At 36.0% G+C, this 22405-nt stretch overlaps 1 protein-coding gene across 6 annotated transcripts in view; it reads left to right on the top strand.

The window, feature by feature from the left end:
* The window catches only part of LOC101968521 (melanoma antigen preferentially expressed in tumors), a 63378-nt gene extending 52780 nt beyond the window's left edge, over window positions 1–10598 (top strand). For 3 of the 6 annotated variants that reach the window (XM_040283107.2, XM_040283109.2, XM_078034545.1), the window contains 4 exons: window positions 5569–5725; window positions 6177–6476; window positions 6926–7528; window positions 8323–10598. In XM_040283107.2, coding sequence (XP_040139041.1) covers window positions 5718–5725; window positions 6177–6476; window positions 6926–7528; window positions 8323–8836 — 1425 coding nt within the window. In that variant the 5' untranslated portion in view covers window positions 5569–5717 and the 3' untranslated portion in view covers window positions 8837–10598. Of the gene's footprint in view, window positions 1–7; window positions 5726–6176; window positions 6477–6925; window positions 7529–8322 lie in introns of those variants that run through there. The other 3 variants (XM_040283123.2, XM_005342428.4, XM_078034546.1) reach the window with 2 other exon arrangements.
* The last annotated feature ends 11807 nt before the right edge of the window (window positions 10599–22405 follow it).

Genomic DNA, 22405 nt, shown 5'->3' with positions numbered 1-22405 from the left:
TCAGATATTTCTTAAAATAAAGCTATATCAGGTAGAGTTTGTCTGATGTTTTCTTATGACTAGATAGAAATTATGCAACTGTGACAAGGATATATTTTATTCTCCTCTCCTTCATCCCATTGGTGAGGGACATATTCTCCATTTATTGTTATGGGAGTAGCCAAACACATGGCACCTGATACTAGGCAGGTGAAATCCACAGAAGTTTATTAGTGGCTGGTCATGGTGGCACATGCCTGTAATCCCAGTGGCTGGGTAGGCTGAGGCAGGAGCATGGAGGCTTTAAAACGAGCCTCAGCATAAGTGAGGCACTATGAAACCCTGTCTGTTAAAAAAAAAATGGGGCTGGGGTGTGGCTCAGTGTTTGAGTACCCCTGAGTTCAATCTCAATAACCCACCCCCCAAAAAAGAAGATGTTTATTTGTAACATTTACTCACAGCCTAGGAGAGGAGAATACCACATGCCAGGGAGAGCCACACAGTGTCACATTCCAGAAGAAAGTGAACAAGTAAGGGTCGTGGGAGCACTCTTAGTAGCAACAAGAGGATCCAATGGTTCATGGGGTAGAATTGCCTTGTTGAATAGTTCTTTGGACTGGCAGAGAACTGAAATCCACTACTCAGAGATAAGTAGTGGATATAGTCCATATGATAAGGATGCTAGTTTGGCTAGGGATGAAAATTTGTGGTAGGCCAAAGTCCTTCCAGTCCCCCCACTCCATGTCAAGGCATACTATGATTGGGCATTAGTTTTAGGCCTTACACCACATTACTGAAAAAGTGGTTTTGTTCCCTTCTCCTTGTATCAAATCAGGAGGTACCTGATGTCCATATGTTGTATTACTATTGATGTTTACCTTGATTATACTTGGTTAAAGTGGTGGAAATTATGTTGCTCCTCTGTGATGCTACTATTTCCCTTGTTTAGTAATAAATAGAGTATGGGAAATAGTTTAAGACTGAAAATATTGTGTTTCTTCTCATACTTTGACCCACTTCTTTTAGAATCGATTTAGAGATCTTCTCTACAACAAATGTTACTTACTGATGATTTTCTATATTCCTCATTTTAAGGAGGAACTGTATTTTCCCCATTTATTTATTTGTCCAATTTATTTTTGTCAGTATGGGCTCATATGTAACTGTTATTTTATGAGTTATAATGAAACTGCAGCCTACTCATTTTGTTCTTTGACCTGTTCCAGCATTGATCATTGTTAGCTCCTATTGTTTCTGTAGTCTTTCAAAGTGCTCCTATCCTTTTTCATATACTTAATTTCTGGTATGGTACAATGTTTGAGTTCATCTTGTATGTTTTCCCCCACCATAGCCATGGATTAAAATTACTTCTTCAAGGAATCCTGGTTTCTTTGCTTGGAAAGTGTTTAGGAAATAATACATTGATGTATATTCATTCTCACTGAGGATTCATTGCTGCTAGGTCCTTTCCATAAACAGAAGTAGGAAGTGTGTGTGTGTGTATGAGTGTGTGTGTGTGTGTGTGTGTGTGTGTGTGTGTGTGTGTGTAGACATGTAGAAACATTTATACTTATTTTGGTATCTATGCATATTATAGACATTAAAAGCCAGGAACTTATACTAATTCTTCTGAATCTAATTCATTCTATCCTCACTTGTAAATTCTTTTTCTGACCTGGCATTCATTATCTACAATATATTTACTTATTTGTCAATTCCTAGAGGGTATAAACATAATGTCATTTCAGGATTGCTAATCAATATCATTGTTAGAAATGTTTACTAATATGTGTTTGTACACAGTTCTTTTTTACTTTAGCCTAGGTGAATACAGTTAAGATACTGGTTTCCAAAGATTTTTAACTTAGATATTCCACACTCCTTCAGTGTGGTTAACATGTTCATTTACAATATAATTAATTTCTGTTTGTAATTGACTTTGAGTCCCCTACCCTCATAACCTGGTTGATTTTGATTGCTTTCAGTTGTCCCTTGGTATCTACAGGGAAATGGTTTCCAGGCCCCCAATGTGAATTCTCCACCTAAAACCCATGGGTTTCAAGTTCCTTATATTAAGTCGTATAAAATTGCATATAACATACACAATCCTCCTGTATAATTTAAGTCATTTTTAAATTACTTATAATACCTAGTAACAACATAAACATTATGTAAATATTTGTCATTGCTATATTGTTTAGGGAACAATGACAAGAAAAAATCTGTATGTTAATTATAGATGAACATTTTTTCCAAATATTTTATTTATTTCACACAAAGATCTGTTTTATTATATTCCCTTACATGAAGGATAGCATGCTATATATTTTCCTTTCCACTTTGGATTTTTCATTTAATACCATTCCTGGAAATTACTTCCTACTATTCTTAGAGTTCATCATCATTTTATTTAATGGCTACATCAGACACAATTGTATAGTTGTACTATAGTTTGTTCAATCACTCATCTATGTATGGACATGTAAATTTTTCCAACTTTTTGAAATTACAAATAATGCTTCAGTGAATATGTTTGGTCAAAAATATTTTTATATTTGTAGAAATGTAGCTTTACGTTGTATTCCCAGTAGTTGAATTATTGGGCCCAAAGTTAAGAACATGTAGTTCTGATAGACATTTACAAATGTTTCTCCAGAAGGTTGTACTAGTTTTAATTTCCCATAGAAATGTATGAGAGTGACTTTTCCTACACCTTCATGAACAGAATGGGTTGCCTTACTTTTAAAACTTTGCCTATATCTTATGTGAGAAATGATATCTTGGTGTTTTGTTGTTTTGTTTTATGTGGTGCTGGGAATTGAATCCAGGACCTTGTGCATGCTAGGCAAACACTCTACCACTGAGCCATATCCAAGGTCCCATCGTGTTATTTAAGTATACATTTGTTTAATTGTTTAATATACATTTGTCTAAGTATCACTGATTAGCACTTCTTATTACAGGACTGCTTTTGATATTTTTTAAACACTGTGCAAAGGACAGTTTCTTTTTTAAAAACAGTTATCTAGTTGTAGATGGACACAATATCTTTAGTTTATTTATTTTTTTATTTGGTGCTGAGGATCGAACCCAGTGCCTCTTGCATGTGAGGCAAGCGTTCAACCACTGAGCTACAATCCCAGCCCTGTTTTTGATATTTTCTGTGAATCATTTGTTCATATCTTCTTCCCAATTGTCTATCAAATTTTTTGTCTTTTGTCCCTCAATATTTCAATTCTATATATATGTAAAATATTACCCATTAGTCTGAGTTATGTACCATGTATCAGTGCCTTTTGATTTATGTATGATTTATATTTCATTTTTAAAAAATTTATATGTGAAAAACTGCTTATTCTTTTCTTTCATTGCCTCTAGAATTTTGGTTATACTTCTTCCCAAGATATTTTTTGTCATATTCATTCCAAGTCCCAGACCATCCATCTAAACCTTTGGCAACAGCCCAGTGAAATGGTATATAATTGTACATTTGGCCACTTTTTCTTCCAGGCAAAATGTACAACCAGGTGTACAATCCAAATTTCTCCCCGTGGTGAATATTTCCCTTCACTGTCTTTCAGGGATGTCCCAGAAAGGGGATATAATGCTGCAGCTGTTCACTTTTGGGTGGTCCCTGCATAATGTGCAGAGATAACTGTATGTCAGGTCCTAATCTTCTCTGTCAGTTGACCACGGGGTATTCTCCATAAGGTCATAGGTGCACATGGGACAAAAGGCATTATGGAAAGAGCAGGAATCATGGACATTTTGGCCACTTCTTCATGTAATTTACTTGTGCCTTCAAAATATGCTTAGACACAATTGCTTGTATAATACTTCCATTTAATGATGGATTGCTGCTGTGTACATCCAACTTTCTAGCTTCATGGGCTGGTTCATGATGGACAGGTTGCATAGTAACTTAGTGGGCCATGGTCAAGTGTTCAGTTTACACTAATACCCAGTAGCACACCAAGTCCTGTCTTTCAAAGGGAAAATAGTTGTATGTGATGATGGCAGGACCTTCTTCCAAAATCATAAGTGATTAATTTGTGGGAGAATTGAATCCAGGGCCTTGTGCATGCTAGGCAAACTGTGATTCATTTATGGGGGCCTCCCAAAGGCTCCAAGCAGCATCCTTATCAGTCACTGATACCTCAAATACCATTATATCTGCTAGATCATATGGCCCAGTTGACAGAGTAGCCTGGATCTTTTGCAAAGCCTTATCTTGTTCTGGGTCCCAATCAAAGTTAGCAGCTTTTTGAGTCACTCAGTAAATGGGCCAGAATAACACACCCAAGTGAGAACTATGTTCTCCAGAAATCTAAATAGACCTGTTAGACATTGTGCTGCTTTCTTGGTTTAAGGGGGGACCAGCCGTAACCATTTATCCTTTACCTTAGGATAGATATCACAGAATGTCCACAACACTGGAATTCTAGAAATTTCACTGAGGTGGAAGACCCTTGAATTTTAGTCAGATTTATTTTCTATTCTATGACATGCAAATGCTTTATCAATAAGTCCAGAATAGTTGCTTTCCCTTACACCCTTGGTTCAAGCAGTATAATGTCATCAGTGTATCAGTGTAATACCTTGTGGAAAATAAAGGTGACCAGAGTCCCTATGAATTAAGTTATGACACAGGGCTGGAGAGTTGATATATCCCTGAGGTAGGACAGTAAGGGTGTATTGCTGGCCTTACCAGCTGAAAACAAATTCCTTCTAGTGGGCTTTATGAATAAGAATGGAGAAAAAGACAAATTCCAGATCATGAGGTGCATCTCACGTACCAGACAATGTATTATCTGCTCAAGCAAGGAAATCACATCTGGCTTAGCAACTGCAATTGCAGTCACCACTTAAGTTTGTGATATCCCACTATCATTCTCCAAATCCATTAATCTTATGCATGGGCCAATAAGAGAGTTTTATATGACCCTTGCATTTTGTAGTCTGTCATGGTGGTAGTGATGTCTAAGATCCCTTCAGGGTATGATATTATTTTCTTATTTACTATTTTCCTAGGTAGAGATAGCTCAAACAACTTGCATTCGGCCTTTCCCATCACTTCACAGGTTAGGGAACTAATATGGGAATTCTTCCCAGTGCTAAGAATACCTATCCCAATTATATGTTTGGGACTGGGAAAAGGAACCTAGGATTGGTTGGAGACTCACTGTGAGCCATACCTGAGTTAAATGTCTGTTGATCACAAGATGTGCATAAGCCCCTACTCTTAACTAGAGGGCTACAATGATGTTTTGGATCTCCTTGAATAAGTGTCACAGCCAGTGTACACTAAACCTTGAAAGATCTGATTATTTTCTTTCACCCAATGTTCAGTTACCCTGGGAAATGGCCATAGGGGTGGGTACCCAAGACTTTTGGAACCCACATCTTACTAACATGTGTCCCAATGCTGAACATGGAGGTATAGGATTTAATATAAACTCCCTGCTGGGTTTTGGTCTTATTGATCTGATTCTTCTTTAGCTATTTGCCTGTTCATCCCTTTTGGAATGAGACTGTATACACTGTACCATTGTATCTTGGAAATATGTAACTTTCTTTTTAATTTTACAGGGGCTCACAGCTAAAAGTATGCCCTGAGTCTCAGATGAGACTTTGGACTTGGAGATTGGGGCACAGTGGAACTGATAAGACAAAGAGAAATCTTGGAGATGCACTTTGCGTTGTGAGATAGACATGAGCCTTTGGAGACCAGGAGCAGAATGTTATGGTTTGGATCTTAAATATCCTCCAAAAGCTCATGTGTTGAAGGCTTGGTCCCTAGCCTTTGGTTCTCTGGGGAGGTGGTGGAAACTGTAGGAGGTGGGACCTATTTGAGGGAAGTAGATCACTGGGGGCATGCCCTCAAAAACTATATTGGAACCCTGGCCTCTTCCTCCTTTTCTCTCTTTTGCTTCTTGACTGCCATGAGGTGAGAAGCTTTGCTTCACCACATACTGTCTGTACTGTCTGCCAGCATGTTTAGCTTTGCCACAGGTCTAGAAACCATATTTCCAAGTGGCTATATTTAAACATCTGAAACTGTGAGCCAAAATAAACATTTTCTCTTTTTAAGTTGTTTATCTTAGGTATTTTGTCACAGTGATGGAAAGTTGACTAGCAGTGACAAGAGTCTAAGAATGTTTTCTCAGTATTTCTAAATGTTCCTCACTCTGATGCAGGTTCAAGAAAATGGACAAAATTACCCCAGCCACACTGCTAGAGCTTGCTGCACAGAGTCTAGTGAGTAATGAGGATGCAGCCATCTGTGCTCTTGAGGAACTCCCAAGAGACCTTTTTGTCCCATTGTTCGTTGCTGCCTTCATGGGCGGGCGTAAGAAGATACTGAAGGCAATGGTGAGAATTTGGCCCTTTCGCTGTCTCCATATCGGGGCACTGAGTGTACGAGAGCCACACTATGAAATCTGGAAAGCCATGATTGATGGTCTTCAGACCCTGCCTGCACAGAACTCTCCTATTTGGTAAGACTATGTATAATAGAGATGTGGTAAGCTGGCAAGAAATTATACATGTGCTTTGGGCAGAAGAAGGCCTATCAGTCTCCAGTAGGTAGTTAAGGGTGAATGCTGGAGATCTCCTTGAGGCTGTTGTTAAAAACTTGGGGTCACTTTAAAGATTAATCTCTCATAGAGTTGATTTTGGAATAAAAATGATTGAGGATATTATTCTTGGCTTTACACATTGGGCATTATTACATAGAAGGGCATGAGTATCCAGACTGTGGAGAATCAGAGGATGGATAAAACAATGAAAAATTTTGATTTTTGCATGGTAAACTTTTAATGGCAGATAGTATATGGAGTAAAGACCAGGGATAAAAGGTTTTTCTTCTGCTTCTCTTCATTGATCCTATTGGATTGTATTAAAATCTACTACAACTCAGATGTGTTATCTCCCCTTTTCCCTACAGGGGGCCAAAACTGAGGATCCTAGATTTAAGGCAGGATGCAGACTGCAGGACCACATGCTCTGAAATCAGGACCACATTACCTTTCTGTTTTCAGTCTTGTGTTTTCTCACAGCACTCTATCCTGAAACGACAAGAAGCTCAGCAGGGTGGTAGGCATATCAGAACTTTAACCTCAAATTCTGAGCCTCGGGCACCCAGGGAACCCATGGAATTATTATTGGACCTTTCCCTTGATGGTAGCTTGCAAACAAGACAGTTTCTTTCTTTCCTTCGGCGGAAAATTGAGCAGAGCTTTGGGTCCTTGCACCTCTGCTGTAGGGATTTGCAAATTGATAAAATGTCTGACTATAAAAGCATCCTGAAGTTTCTGGATCTGGTATGCATTGATCATCTTGGAATAGACCAGGCTTGTCTGAGTGAAGTCACTAGCCTTTTGGATCAGATGATCCACCTGGACAGCCTTAGTCTGTCTAAAATCCCTTTTAAATCTTGTAAGGGAAAAAACTTCAGAAATTTTCTCAACAATATTAGGCGGATGGACAACCTCCAAGAGCTCAGCTTGTCTTTCTTCTGCCTCACAAATCAACTGCACAAACTGCTCAGGTGAGGGGTTAGAGTGGTACCCTGAATGTCCCATTTTTAAGACAGGAAAGCAACCTTTCTTGGATATTCCTAAGCTTCTTTTACCTATTTTCCTTCTACCCAGCATGAGCACTAGTGGAAATTTGAAACTAGTCATGTTAGGAATATCTTACTAGAGTTAGGAGAAAGACAAGATTAGAAAAGTAAATGGTGGTCATTTGTTTATACATTCAGTCAACCATATGTAGATGCTATAATTCCATAAATATATTGGTAAAAATAGACACAGCCCTTTTCCTGTTTTATTTTACAAGCTTGTAGAAAGGAAGGAGAGGCATTCAGATGGAGAATTGTGTTATGCTGTAGTGCTGACACACATACTCATGGTCTGACTACAGTAATTAATATTGTCACGTCATTCTTGTTTTCCTCAAACCTTAGGCCCTTAATGGAGAAAGTGTAATTTAGGAATAGATTAAAGGGAACCTTTAGTTGGTTGCTTTCCTATACCCAGCCCCACCAAAAAAGCAAAAAAGTTATAAAGCACTGAGTTAATTTTTTTTCACTTAATCTTCTCTACAGTCCTGTGTAATAATTGATATTATACATATTCCAAAGATTTAAAAACTATATATTACATTTTGGAAAAGTAACTTTTACATAGTCACAAAGCTATTGTCTAAATACCACATTCTTAACCACTGTTGGACTATATATACAAAGTAATTTATTCTAGAGTCATATGTACTTATAAATCAGGACTCTGCCCTGTTCCAATCCTCATTCTTCAGAAATACATTTTTTTTTCTCTACAGAGTCCTGCCACCTCAGTTGGATGCTTTGTATCTGTCTTTCTGTGGACTTTCTAGCAGAGACTTCATTGTTTTGTCCCAGAGCTCTCAGGCCTCCAACCTGAGACTGTTGAATCTCAGTAACAACCAGATATCTTGGGAAGTTTCTGAGTCATTCCAGATACTTCTGGAGAAGCTCTCAGGCACCCTGCGGCATCTAGAGATAAATAGCTGCCTTATGACAGACTCTACACTCTCTGTTGTCATCCCAGCCCTAAGCCGCTGTTCTCACCTTCGTGTCCTTAGCTTTGCCTCCAATCCCATATCAATGCCTACTCTGACGAATCTTCTTCAGCACTTAACAGGCTTGATGGAGTTGAAGCATGTGATTTATCCAATCCCTGTTCATTGCTATGAACAATGGCAGTTTAATGGCAGTTTAGACCAACAGAAGCTTGTTGAAGTACAAGCAGAATTGAAGGCAATGCTGGAGGCAGTAAACCGGAATGACATGCACTGGGCCACTTGTCCTGAGTAATTTTCACAGTACAAAGAGTTGTTTCAATATTTATGTGTGGCCTTTAAAACATTCAGTGTTCTTGCCTGAATCTAAGTTGTGGAGACACATGTAAAATTCCATTGTTCTAGAAAACTGGTGTTAGAGAGCTTATATATGTAACTGATCTGTGTAGAAGAAGAATTCTAAGAAAATAGAGGGCTCTGAGAAGTCCTGTGGGTCTCTTATCTATTGTCCTTCTCCTTGTTAACTCACCACAGTGTTAGGTGTGTGATGTGAGCTTGCCCAATCATAGTACAACATGTCCTTATCTACACTGATGGGTACTTGACACAGGTCAGGACAATTTGAGTACTTCTTGGATGCCTTTGTGAAGTAGGTGGCAGTTATTGAAGCTGATAATTTTATCCCCTGAGTTACTTTAATCTTCCTGTATTTAAGGTTGCCTTAGGTTGCTTGTAAAAAAAAAAATCTGCAACTAAAGGGGGAAAAACTATGCCTCTACCTACCCACTTCATCTTCAACCATACATTGCTACCTCCTTTTCTAGGTCTCAGATACCTGGGGCTAAGTTGTTCTTTATTTCACGCACACTCACCAAGGATCTGTTATAAGTTAGATGTACTAAAAAGCAAATGAGACAAAGTCCCTACCTCAAGTCACTCAAAGAACAGATGTTCTATGATTTATCTATCCCTCTAATCTTTCTTAGGACATTTTGGAAAATTATTTATTCTCCTATGAATAAGATTTTGTTTTCACTTCTAACTTTAACATACTATTTTCAAAACAAACTGGTTCCTAAGCTATTGAATAGCTACTCAACTATTAAACCTCAAGTGAAAGGTTTTCTCTTCTCTCAATTTGTCATCAGTTGCTCTCTTTTAATGTGTTGTGTACATTTCATTCATGATATAAATATGCTATATTTATCTGCTCCTTCTCTTTCACTAGAGTTATCCTGTTCACTATGGTACACACTAGCCATATTGTGTCTAGTGAGCACTAGAAATTTGGCCAATCCAAAATGGTGATGTACTTTTAAATAAAAAAGGTACATCTGTATGCTCAAGACATTGTAAGAAAAAAAGATATAAAGTAACTAATAATGTACTTATAACATTTACATGTTGAAATAGTAGCATACTGCATTTTGAAGACATAGTAAGAAAATGCAAAATTTGTTAATAATTTGTTCCTGTTGCTTACATGTTGAAATGCCAACATCACTGAATTTCAATGACTTAGTAACCAAAATAATTGAAAATAACTAATAATTAATGTATAAGGTTTTTTGTTGAAATGAAAACAGAGTGCATTTTAAAGACTTAGCAAGATAGATTAATGTCAAAGTAATAATACATTTATGTTTCCATGTTGAAATGATAACATACTGCATTTCAGACTGACTCAATGAAAAAAGAAATGTTTTGTTCTTATTGTGTACACACTGAAATGGTATAACACTATATGTTAAAGACTTATAGAAAAAATGTAAAGATTAATTAAAATAGTTAATTTAATTTTGTTCCATTTTTAGTGATAACAATCTACATTCAAACTTGGAAAAATGTGAAAATAACTATAATTTATATGTAGTATTTTCTTGATAAAACATAGCATCTCAAAGACTTAAGAACAAAGAATGTAAAATTATTCATATTTTTCATAGTGCTTATATTTTGAAGTGATAATTTACAACATTTCAAAGTCCTACTAAATTGTGAAATTAATGAGCTATCAAACTAGTTATGTTTTTTGGCATTTTTGTGTTAAATAAAATATATTATTAAAATTAAATTCACCTGTACCTTTTAGCTTTTGCTTTATCCAGTGTGGCTCTTACTATATATTTTCTGCATAAGCTGGGTTCCCTTGCTGTCTGAACTACAATTTTGATTAATCAATATGAAATAGTAGTAGGATATTGGGGAGTTGTCAAATAGGGAGAGACTGGAGTATTTCCTCCCCTACCCCCATCCTGCTTTGGTGCCATAATTCTGTTAGTGGCACCATATCCTGAAGTTAAAACTATAGCAAAACACAAAGGGACAATTAGGAATACTATTGGTGTGATGTATAAATATAAATGACATGTTTATACACTTCTATTGCAAGGCTGGTGGCTTCTAAGTCTTTGTTTTTAGCAGACTGGAAGAATCAACTGAATTAAATTGTCAGCTAGGGGATGACTAAAAATAATTGTTAAGGACATCATAAGATATTCAAAGAATTTGTTGCTATTATTTACAACAAAGTTCCTCTATTGCTATTTGTCATGGTAATGCAGATTGACAAAAGAGCAGAAATTAATTTTGTTTCCTGCAGCAGGCCTGATTCTTTAGGACTCATTTCAAAAGCATATTTCATTAGGAATGTAGAACTGCTGTATTGCCCTTTAGAATAATAAGAGTAAAATGAGGGCCTCAAGAATAAACAAGCTTCAGAGTAAAAAATTCCACTGTTATCTAAGGTTACTGTATAGTAACCTGGAAAGAGCATATATGTATTTTTTTTATCTTGGAGAAAAAGCCAAAAAACCTTGCATGTCCATAATTTTACTTGAACCTATCAGAGAGCTAATGTCATTAGAGGGCTACCTAGTACACTGAATTCCAAGGAGGATCAGGCATCTCCAGGGATAGACTGGATGAACAGACCAGTGGCATACCACTAAAGAAGGAGGACTAGCTACCATATTTATGGGTTAGAAGAATTAACTGAGTATTTTAATGAATTGCTAAAGATCAAGTATAGGCTACTGTCACAGTGTAAAATCCTGGAAGCACCAAACACAAAGTTCACACTCAACTTTTAGGCTTTTTGCCAGGGATCCATACTAGTTGCTTCACAGAGAGATTAGGAGCAGTGTAAGACTGCAGAAAGGGCTAAGTCACTGCTACATAAAAAAACATGAATCTTTAACCCCTGCCTTTATGCTTCTCTGATATGAATCAAAAATACTGAGTGAACTTTATCATCTACAAGTCACATGTAAACATGCATTGCATGCAAACTGTATAAGGCAAAAAAAAATACCATGAGAGTGTCAAAGAGTCATGGCCTCATATCCTTTAGGAGTAATATTAGACATCTATTACTACCCACACAATCAGAAAACTAAGTCAAGAGTTTGGCTGCCACATGGTAGAAAAGCAGGAATTCAAAAAAGACCCCTAGAAACCTAGATACATAAAGCTTATTGAAGGTTGAGCCTGGATAAAGAGAATGGAGAAAAGTCCAGCCCACCAATATCATGGGAAAAAGCACTACATAAAAAGCAGATGTTTACATGGGAGAGATGTGAAAGTGAGGAAGGAGATTCTGCCTATGGTACAGAAATGTAGAGATGACTGAAAGCAGAGGATGGATCAGGGACACTGAAAAATAAAAGCTTTTGGGCCAACCCACCACACTAAGAACAAGGTAACAGAAGAATTTGAAGCCTGCGGTACGGGGAAAATACACATTTAGACAACAAAACAAAACCCGGCTCAACTCCTGAATAAAAAGTACTCCAAGCTGTAATGCAAGCAAACATTAATGGTATTAGGAGGAGTGTTTAACATTTATGCATATTTTCTGTATTAGGGCATATTTACTTCTTAGTCAACCATCTTAGAAGAAACAGTGTTTTCTTCCAAGGAAGAAGGCAGATTTGTTTGGTGTTGCATGATGAAATCCATGCCTCCCTTTGGGAAAAAGGTAGGTATGATTGTTAATAGTCCCATTATAAGATTGAGGTCCCCTAAACTCAGGGTTCCTCATCTATGATGCAAACCCACCATGCACAGCTTTCTCCTGAGACATTCAAAATCACTTGTCTAGGATTTGAGGAAGTGGGGGACAAAAGGAAATAGCACAAATATAAATCTCATTCTGCCTGCTGCACTGAGAGTAATAAAATTCTTTCTGACCCAGAAGTCTCATGTTTTCTGCCAGAATGATTCTGTATGAGACTATAGCAGATGACTTACAAGTAGAATAAAATCACACATCCTTAATATTTTTGATAGCTTTGATGGTAAAGATGGGATGTTGACAAAAACCTTGATCTATGAAAGATGATAAGGAAAGCATTATTTTCCTGGGTTAGGAGATCTGAGAAGGCTCCGCAGGATCCAGTAGTTAATGTTCTTACCCAAAGTGGTAAATGGCAGTGATTAAGGGTTTCTACTGTCCTACTGCAATGAATGATTCTTTGCTTGCTACTCACTGTCCTCCAGGGGAAAGGAGGAAGGAATGCTATGATAATGGGGCAGCATGGTGCCCTGCAATCCCAACAGAAAGGCAACATGGCCAGGCGTGGTGGCACATGCCTGTAATCCCAGGTGCTCAGGAGGCTGAGGTAGAAGGATCACAAGTTCAAAGCCAGTCTCAGCAAATGTGAGGTCCTAAGCAACTCAGTAAGACCTTGTCTCTAAATGAAATACAAAAAAGGGTTGGGGATATGGCTCAGTGGTTGAGTGCCCCTGAATTCAATCCTTGGTGCCCCCCCCCAAAAATGTAACATGATTATGGCTGCTGAGTTAAGAAGCCCCAAAGTTAAATTAGGTGGTGTCAACAAGGAGTATATTAAATTTGTGGGTGGACCAAAAACAAGCTCATATGTTGAAATGGGGCCACTACACACAAGTTGGAAATAAAAATAAATGCAAAGCCTTTCTTACTGGTGGATTGCTACTCTTATTTTTCCTTCAATGCCATTCATTTGTTTCTCTTTGTCATCCATAATCTCAGCCTTTTTTCCCCCAAAGGCTCTTTGTCTTTTTTTAAATAAAAAGGGTATCTAGCACTGATCATTAAAAAATAATCATACCCAGTTTTCACCGGATAGGTGAGAGCCAGGCTTTAGGGTCTCTGCAGTTTCATTTGTACTCTCATGACCCACTACTAAGGCTTTGTGGTTTTAAAAGATGTTGGTGGGCCTGAGGGTGTAGCTTAGTGGTCGACCTCAGGTTTAGCAGGCACAAGGCTGGTTTGATACCCAGCACCAAAAAAAAAAAAAAAAAAGAAAAGAAAAAAGAAAGAAAGAAAGAAAAAAGAAAAGAAAGAAAAAAGAAATGGGCAAATGATGGAACAGCCAGGACTTAGAGACACCTCCATATCCAGGATCCTAAGCCTGGCTTCTGATACCTCTTGTATCTAAGCACATGCCACAGCAGCACTAAGACAGCTAGGTGAGGGAGGAAGCAGGTACTGAGTGGACCAGAGCAGGTGGGTGGACCGGACTTGTACTATCTTCTCCATGGATGTCTGCATAATCTCAGCCCTTTTAATAAAAAATTTGAGTGTTCTGTGCAACCTCGAAAAGGAGAGGACTCAAATATTTTTTATGTGGTAAAGTAGAACATAAGAAAATTTATAATTTAAACTATTTGTTAGCATACAATTAAATGGCCTTAAGAACATTAACACTGTTATGAAACCATTAGGACTATGTATCTCTTGACATTTTCATTATCCCAAACTGAAACTTTGTGCCTATTAAACAATAACTTACTATGTCATCTTTACAAAAAAAGGAGGACTGTAAAATACCATGTTCCTCAAAAGCTCTTTTCATTCCCAGGAACCTAGATAAGTTACAGGAATAATGAAAGGAGGCCCAGACTAGAGTGTCCAGATAAATACTATCTTGAAGGACCGTGACTATCTCAAATATACTCCCAATAAGGAAGACAAGTGATATCTGTAGAAACTGCTTTCTTATTCATACATCAGAGCAAATACTCTTTGGGATGCTGATAGTAAAAGGAACAAAATGAACTGAGGAAACGAATAATGTCACTCTTTTATAATATAAATAATAAATCCCTGTCCCAATGGTAACTGATACAGATCAGAGTACCATGGATAGTGAAGTGCCTACCCAGCCAGCTGCCACTAGACCAAGCATTATGGAGGCAATGGAGGCACTATTTTCTGATGAAACACTAGAATTGTCCTGTTAAATGGCGATTTACCTGTCCAGCCCTTTACCACTGGACTTTCTGACAGAATACCTGTCTAACCCATCACCAGAAGATCTTCCCCATAACATTTTCTCATAAACTTTATGTCTTACATTTCATCTCTGGGTGTCTACTTTGGTCTCACAGCAACTTACCCCATTGAGGGAGTGGGGAACAGATGTTATACTTCCCCTCCTTCCCATCCCTAATAAACACTATCTACTTTGTCCATTAATTTTATTATACTATTTCATATGAAAGGAATAATATACTTTTCATTTTGTCTTATTTCTCTTATCATAATGTTTCAAGATTTATTTATATAGCATAATATCAGAATTTCATTCCTTTTAAGACATGACAGCATTCCACTGTGTGTGTGTGTGTGTGTATGCCATATTTTGTTTATCCATTAATCTAAACAGAGAAAATGGGGTGATTGCTGTCTTTTGACTATTATGAACAATGCTGCTATGAATATTGGTGTGCAAATATTGGTTCAAGTCCCTCCTTTTAATACATTTGAGTATATACCTAGAAGTAGAATTACTGGGCCATATGGTGTTTCTATGTTTAATTTTGGATGCTTTTACCTTCTTTCTCTTTTCTGATTGTACTGGCTAGTACTTCCAATACTATGCCTAATAAAAGTGGCAAAGTGCTCATCTTTATCCTGTTCTATCTAAGAAAATACAAAAAAAATGGAGTTTCACCATTTAGTATGATGTTAAATGCAGGTTTCATGGTAATTTCCATCTATTACTAGTTTGTTGAGTATTTTGTCATGAAAGGATGTCAACATTTTGTCAAGTTCTTTGTCTGAATCAATGGAGATATTCACATGGTGTTTTGTCTTCTATTAATGTGGTACATTACAATGATAGAGTGATTCTTGCATACTGGGAATAAATCCCATAAAAATAATGACTATTATGAATATTATTCCAATGGTATATAATCTTTTCAGTGTGATATTGTTTTTCTCCCCCTAGTATTTTTATAGCTTTTTAAAATATTTTAGTTGTTGATGGACTTTTATTTTATTCATTTATTTATATGTGGTGCTGAGAATTGAACCCAGTACTTCACACATGCTAGGCAAGCACTCTGCCACTGAGCCACAACCCCAGCTCTCACCCACTAATATTTTGTTTAGGATTTTTTGCACCAAAATTTATAAAAGATGGTGGTCTGTGATTCTCTTTTCTTGAATTATTCTTGCCTACCTTGAGTAGTAGAGTAATGCTAACCTCATGAAATGAATTAGGAAGTATCTTTCCTCTTCGGGTTTTTAAAAAAGTTTGGGAAGGATTGTTGTTCATTATTTTTCACCATTTTATAGATTTCCCAGTGAAGTCGTCTGTTCCAGGGGTTTTCTTTTTTCCTTTTTTATGGGTACATAATAATTAGACAAAATAGTGGAATTTCATTGTGATATATCTATCCATGCACCTAACATAATTTGGTCAGTTTCATTCTCCGGGGATTTTCTTTGTTGGAAAGGTTTGGTTTCTGATTCAATGGGCTTATTAGTTATGAATCCATTTTTGTTTATTCATGATTAATATTGGTAGAATGTTTCTAGGAATTTGTCCAATAAATATAGGCTTTCCAATTTGGGGTACACATTTATTCAAACTACTTGCTATAGTTTGTATCTGAAATGTTCCCTGAAAGGTCATGTTTTAAAGGCTCTGTAGCTAGCCTGTGGTACCATTGGGAGGTGTTAAAACCTATTAGATGTGGGATCTAGTGGGAGGAAATTAGATCGCTGCAAAAATGACTTTGAAGGGGATACTGGGACCCTGGACCTTTTCTCTTTCTTACTTCTTGGCTCCTGTGAGGTGAAAAACCTTTCTCCACCACATGTTCCCACTATGATGTGCTGTATTGCCACAGACTTAAAGCAAGAAGTCCAAGTGATTATGGTCTGAAACCTCTGAAACAATGAGCCAAAATAAACCTTTTCTCCTTAGAAGGTGATCATCTCAAATATTTTGTCATAGTGGTAGAAAGCTGACTACTACAGTACATTCTTATCATCCTTTTTAGTTCTACAAAAGATACTGATATCCTCAATTTCATTTATTACTTTAATAATTTGAATCTTCTATTTTCCTAGCCAATCTAACTCAAGGTTTATTATAGTTTGGTTATTAAATGTCCGCCACTGTCTCATGTGTTGAAAGTTTGGTCTCCAATTCATCAACATTCAGAGGTGGGGCTTTTGGTAAGTGATTGGATCATGAGGGCTCTGACCTCATCAGTGGATTGATAATTTGACTACATAATCGGGAGATGGTGGACAATATAGGAGGTGGAACCTAGTTAAAGGAGAGAGTCTTTGGGGGTTTTATCTTGTCCTTGGCCCCTTTCTTTTTCTCTCCTTCCAAGCCACCATGAAATGAGCAGCTATGCACCACCACACCCTCTCTACCATGATATTGTCCATCACCATGCAATGGAGTCAGCTGATAATGAACTGAAAACTCTATAACCATGAGGAAAAATGAATATTTTCTCCTTTAATTGTTCATGTCAGGTCACAGGGCAAAAGCTTAGTAGCATGAGGTTTGTTTTTGGCTTTGTTGATCTTTTCAAAGAAAATAACAATTTTATTTTCTTTATTGTGTTCCAATTGTTCCTTTTACTTATCTCTGTGATAATTTTTATGATTTCTTTCTTTATGCTAGTCTTGGCTTAATTTCTTCTTATTTTTCTAGTTTTTTTAAGCTATAAAACTAGATTGTTAATTAGAAATATTTTTTCTTTCCAGTCAACACATAGAGCTATAAATCTTCTTAATACTGATTTTGTTACATCGAATTTATTTTTGGAAAGTAGTGTTTTAATTTTATAATACTCAAAGCAGTTTCTATGTTTCCTTGTGATTTCTTCTTTGGCCTATTATATCTTTAAAAGTGCATTATGGGGGCTGGGGTCATGGCTCAGTGGTAGAGTACTTGCCTAGCATGTGTGAGACAATGGGTTCAATTCTCAGCACCACATACTAATAAATGAATAAAATTTAAAAATTCGTCAAAAACTAATAAAAATATTTTTAAATACATTATGGAATGTAGAAAATACATATATTTTTGTATTTTCAATGTATTATTGATTTTCAAATTTCTTCTATTCTGATTGAAAAGAACGCTTTGAATGATTTTGACCATTATTTCTTCATATAACTTCTCCTTTCCATTTTCTCTTTCCTACTTCTGATATCCTTTTAATGCATATAATTTGTCCACTTAGTGGTGTAGTCCTGGTAGTCACTTGGGCTCTGTCCACTGTTCTCCATTGTTTTATTTCTTCTCCTCACACAATGGAATTGCAAATACTACATTTTCAAGTTTGATGATTATTTCCTCTGCCTGTTCAAATTTGCTATTGATTGCATCTGCTGGAATTTTTCAATTCTATTGTAACACTTTTGTCTCAAGAATACTGTTGCTATCTTTTTAAAATTTCTATCTATTCATTGAAATTATCATTTTGTTTATGAATCATTTTCTTTTTTCCTTTATTATTATTTTGTCTAAATTTCTCCTTAGCTCTTTGAAGATATTTAAGACATTGTTTTAATGTCTTGGTCTCATAAATCCACTATCTGCATTTCCTGAGGGATAATTTTGTAAATTTATTTTATTCTTTTCATGGGTCATGTTTTTCACCCTTGTAACTTTTTGTTTAAAATTGTAAATTTGAAAATACAACCAATTCTCTGTGTTGGAAGATTGGTTTGGAGCCAGGGTATTGTTTTTTTTAATTCCCTGGGGCATACTCTTGGCTTTGGGATCAGGCCAAGGTATAAATGAAAGTTTTTCTCTGGTCTTTTATTTTTGTTTCATTTTTTAATTTGGGTCATAAACAGGATGCACAAAGCACAATTTATAAAAGGAAAAATTAATTAACTGAGCTTCATAAAAATTAGAACCATCCATGAAAAGTCAACTTACAGACTGGGAGAAAGCAATTGCAAACTAGATATCCAGCAAATGCCTATTAGCTAGAATATTTTAAGAACTCTTAAAATCTGAATATTAAGGTTTTTTCCATTTCTTGGCTGTGATAAATATGAAAGTGTTTTTGAATACTCCTGCAATAATCATGAGTGTACAGAAAAGTCTTCAGCATACAGATTTAGGTATATTTCTTTTGAATATATGTACCCAGAAAGAGGATTGGTTTTTTATTTGGTATTTCTATTTTTAGTTTTTTTAAAGAAACTCTACAAATGCTTTTCATAATGGCTGCATAGATTTACATTTTCACCAAGAATGTACCAGTGTTCCTTTTTCTTCACATCCCTGAAAACACTTTTACTATTCATTATTTTTGTTATAGTCATTCTAATATTTGAGAGGTGATAATCTTACTGTGATTTTTAAAAATTATTTATTTATTTAAGAATTTAACCTGGGCTGGGGATGTGGCTCAAGCAGTAGCGCGCTTGCCTGGCATGCGTGCGGCCCGGGTTCGATCCTCAGCACCACATACCAACAAAGATGTTGTGTCCGCCGAGAACTAAAAAATAAATAAATAAATAAATAATTTAACCTTTATTATTTATTGATTTATTTTTATGAAGTGCTGAGGATCAAACCCAGTGCCTCACCCACACTAGGCAAATGCTCTAGCACTGAGCACCCCAGCCCTCACGGATCAGTGTGTGCTTTTTTCATGTGTGGTCTGTCATATGTATTCTTTTTTAAATTTTTATTTATTTATTTTTTTAGTTTTAGGTAGAAACAATATCTTTATTTTATTTTTTTATGTGGTGCTGAGGATCAAACCCAGTGCCTCGTGAATGCCAGGTGAGCAAGCTACCACTTAAGTCACATCCCCAGCCCTGTCATATGTATTCTTTTGAGAAATGTCTATTTAGGTTTTTTGCCCATTTCTTTCTATATTTTACTTGTTTTTGTTTTTCTTCTTTCTATATTTTTAATATAATTATTTATTTTCTTGATAGTTAGACATTGGAGTCCTAGTTAGACATTTTGTATGGTAGCCCCTTATTGGATGTATGATTTGCAAACATTTCCTCCCAATCTGTGAATTGTCTGTTCACTCTCCTTCTTTTCCTGTTTAGAAGCTGTTTAGTTTGATGAAATCCATTTTTTTTGTTTTGCTTTTGTTCCTTATGTTTTTGAGGTTATTTCCAAGAAATCATTGACACATATCCTATATTTTCTTTTAATAGTTTTAGTTTCCAGCTTTATATTTTAAACTTAACTTATTTTATTTGACTCTTTTATATGGGCTGAGATTGTTGTCCAATTTAATTCTTCAGCAAGTTTTTCCAGCATCATTTATTGAATAGATGGTCCCTTCCATATTATGGTTCCTGGCAACCTTATCAAAAGTCAAACAACCATGAATATATGGCTTTACATTTCTCTATTTTATTACATTGGTTTATTTATCTGTTTTTATGCTAGTACCATGGTATTTCAATTAATATAGACTTGTAATGTATTTGAAATCATGTAGTACGATGCATCCTGCTTTTTATCCCAAGCATTTTTTGATTGTTGGCTTTTAGTGGTCTTTGGTGGTTCCATAAAACTTTTCATACTTTTTCTTTTTATTTCTTTAAGGAATGATTCAAGAAATTTTAACAGACATTACACTGAATTTGTAGATCACTTTGGGTAGTATGGACGTTTTAACAATTCTCCCACACATCCCATGTTGGCGAGGGAAAAGGTTCCCCTCCAGAGGGATGGGCCAGCTGAGAAATAAAGGCTAAGAAAATAGTACTATTAAATAACCATAGGACACAGAAATATAGTTTCAGAGCAGGGACGGAGATAGGACAAGTTGACCAGCCAGGTAAAGCTTCTAACAAAGAAAGGCGCCCACATTGGTTTTATTTACATCAGAACAGATCAAAGGGATTCAATAGAAAGTTATTCACAAAAACAGGATAGAGGTGGGGGCAGGGTAGGCTGCTCAGTTCCTAACAGGTCAAGCCCATCACCAGTGATGCCTGGGACCTTTTTGGGCAGAGCTGAGTGGGAGTTTAGGTATATCGGGTCATCTGGTCAGCAGGATTGCCACTGTAAATTCCCAGAAACCAGAACTTCCCTCTCAATGGCTTCAATGCTGAAAAGGTTCACGCACATTTTATGGGTGGCTTCCTACAAACAATATTTATTCTTCCAATCTATCAACACAAGAAATATTTCCATTTATTCGTGCCGTTTTCAATTTCTTTCATCGATATTTTAGTTTTCAGTATGCAGATATTTTAAATTTGCTCCTAAATATTTTATTAATTTTGGTGCTATTGTAAGTGGCATTCTTTTCCTGAATACAGTTTCAGATAGATCACTGTAAATATAAAGAAATGCCAATGAATTTTGAACCTTGATTTTGTATTCTGCAACATTTTTGCATTTGCTTCTCAGTTTTAACAGATTTTAGGAGTCATCTTTTGGGTTTTCCAAATACAAAATCCTCTTTTAAACAAATATGTAATCTCACATTGTCTTTTCTTATTCAAAATAGTTAAATATGAAAAGAACCAAAGTGCACAAGATGGGTTATTATACTAAAATATGCTATGTATAAAAAATGGAATACTATGCAGACTTTAAAAAACAAGCTTTTTATATATGCAACAAAATGGACAATCCTAGAGACTGGTATGCTATTTAAATAAGTCAGGCTCAGAGAGACGAATCTCTGTGATCTCAGCTATACATCAATTCTAAAAAAGCTGAGATCATAGAAAAGAGTAAAAGGGTGATTACCAGAGGTTGGGTAAAGAAAAGAAAAATACTAGTTAAAGTGTAAAAATCTGCATTAAATAGGAGGAATAACTTTTGATGATCTATTGCATGGCATGATGACCACGATTAATATTAATATATTGTATTTTTCAAAAGAGCTAAAAGAGATCAATTCATGTGTTCTCACCACAAAGTAATGATATATATTTGAAGTAATAGGTACACAAATCAGCTTGGTAATTTTACAAATTGTATATTATGGAAAACATATTTTACATTATAAATATATACAATTATCTATCAAATGAAAATTAATCTAAATAAAAAGATAGTTATTAAAGTACCAAAAATAATATCAGATTTCACCTCAAGAACAAAAAATGTAATAGAAAATTGGACCAAAAGGAAGCACAATGGTGGAAATGGTAAAGATAGGCAGAAAAAAAATTAAACAGGTAAGATTAGAATCATATTGATCATGAAATTATAAGATGAGAAACAAATTTAATATGGTGGTGAGTAAACTAATTATTTTACTAACATATAATAAATCGATGTAAAATGTACACATATTATTTCATTTTTATAAGTTTTCATCCCACTGTGATGTAAAATAAAGAAAGGGTAAATTTTGCTACAAAACCAACAAACAGTAGAAGAGTAGGAAAGAAAGTACAAAAAAAAATCTATACATTTGACAACTTTGATGAAATGGAGCAATTCCTTGAAAGATACACAACGCACGCGCGCGCGCACACACACACACACACACACACACACACACACACACACAAATACCGGTCTGATACAGAGGGTGCGATCACTTTTCCGACTAATTTTATGAGACTGGACTTTCCCTGATACCAGGAGAAAATATATGAAGAGAGGAGAAA

This window comes from Ictidomys tridecemlineatus, chromosome X, assembly GCF_052094955.1.
Source record: "Ictidomys tridecemlineatus isolate mIctTri1 chromosome X, mIctTri1.hap1, whole genome shotgun sequence".
NCBI classification, from domain to species: Eukaryota; Metazoa; Chordata; class Mammalia; order Rodentia; family Sciuridae; genus Ictidomys; species Ictidomys tridecemlineatus.
Note: the sequence above shows the minus strand (reverse complement) of the source record. Positions and strands in the feature narration are given on the sequence as shown.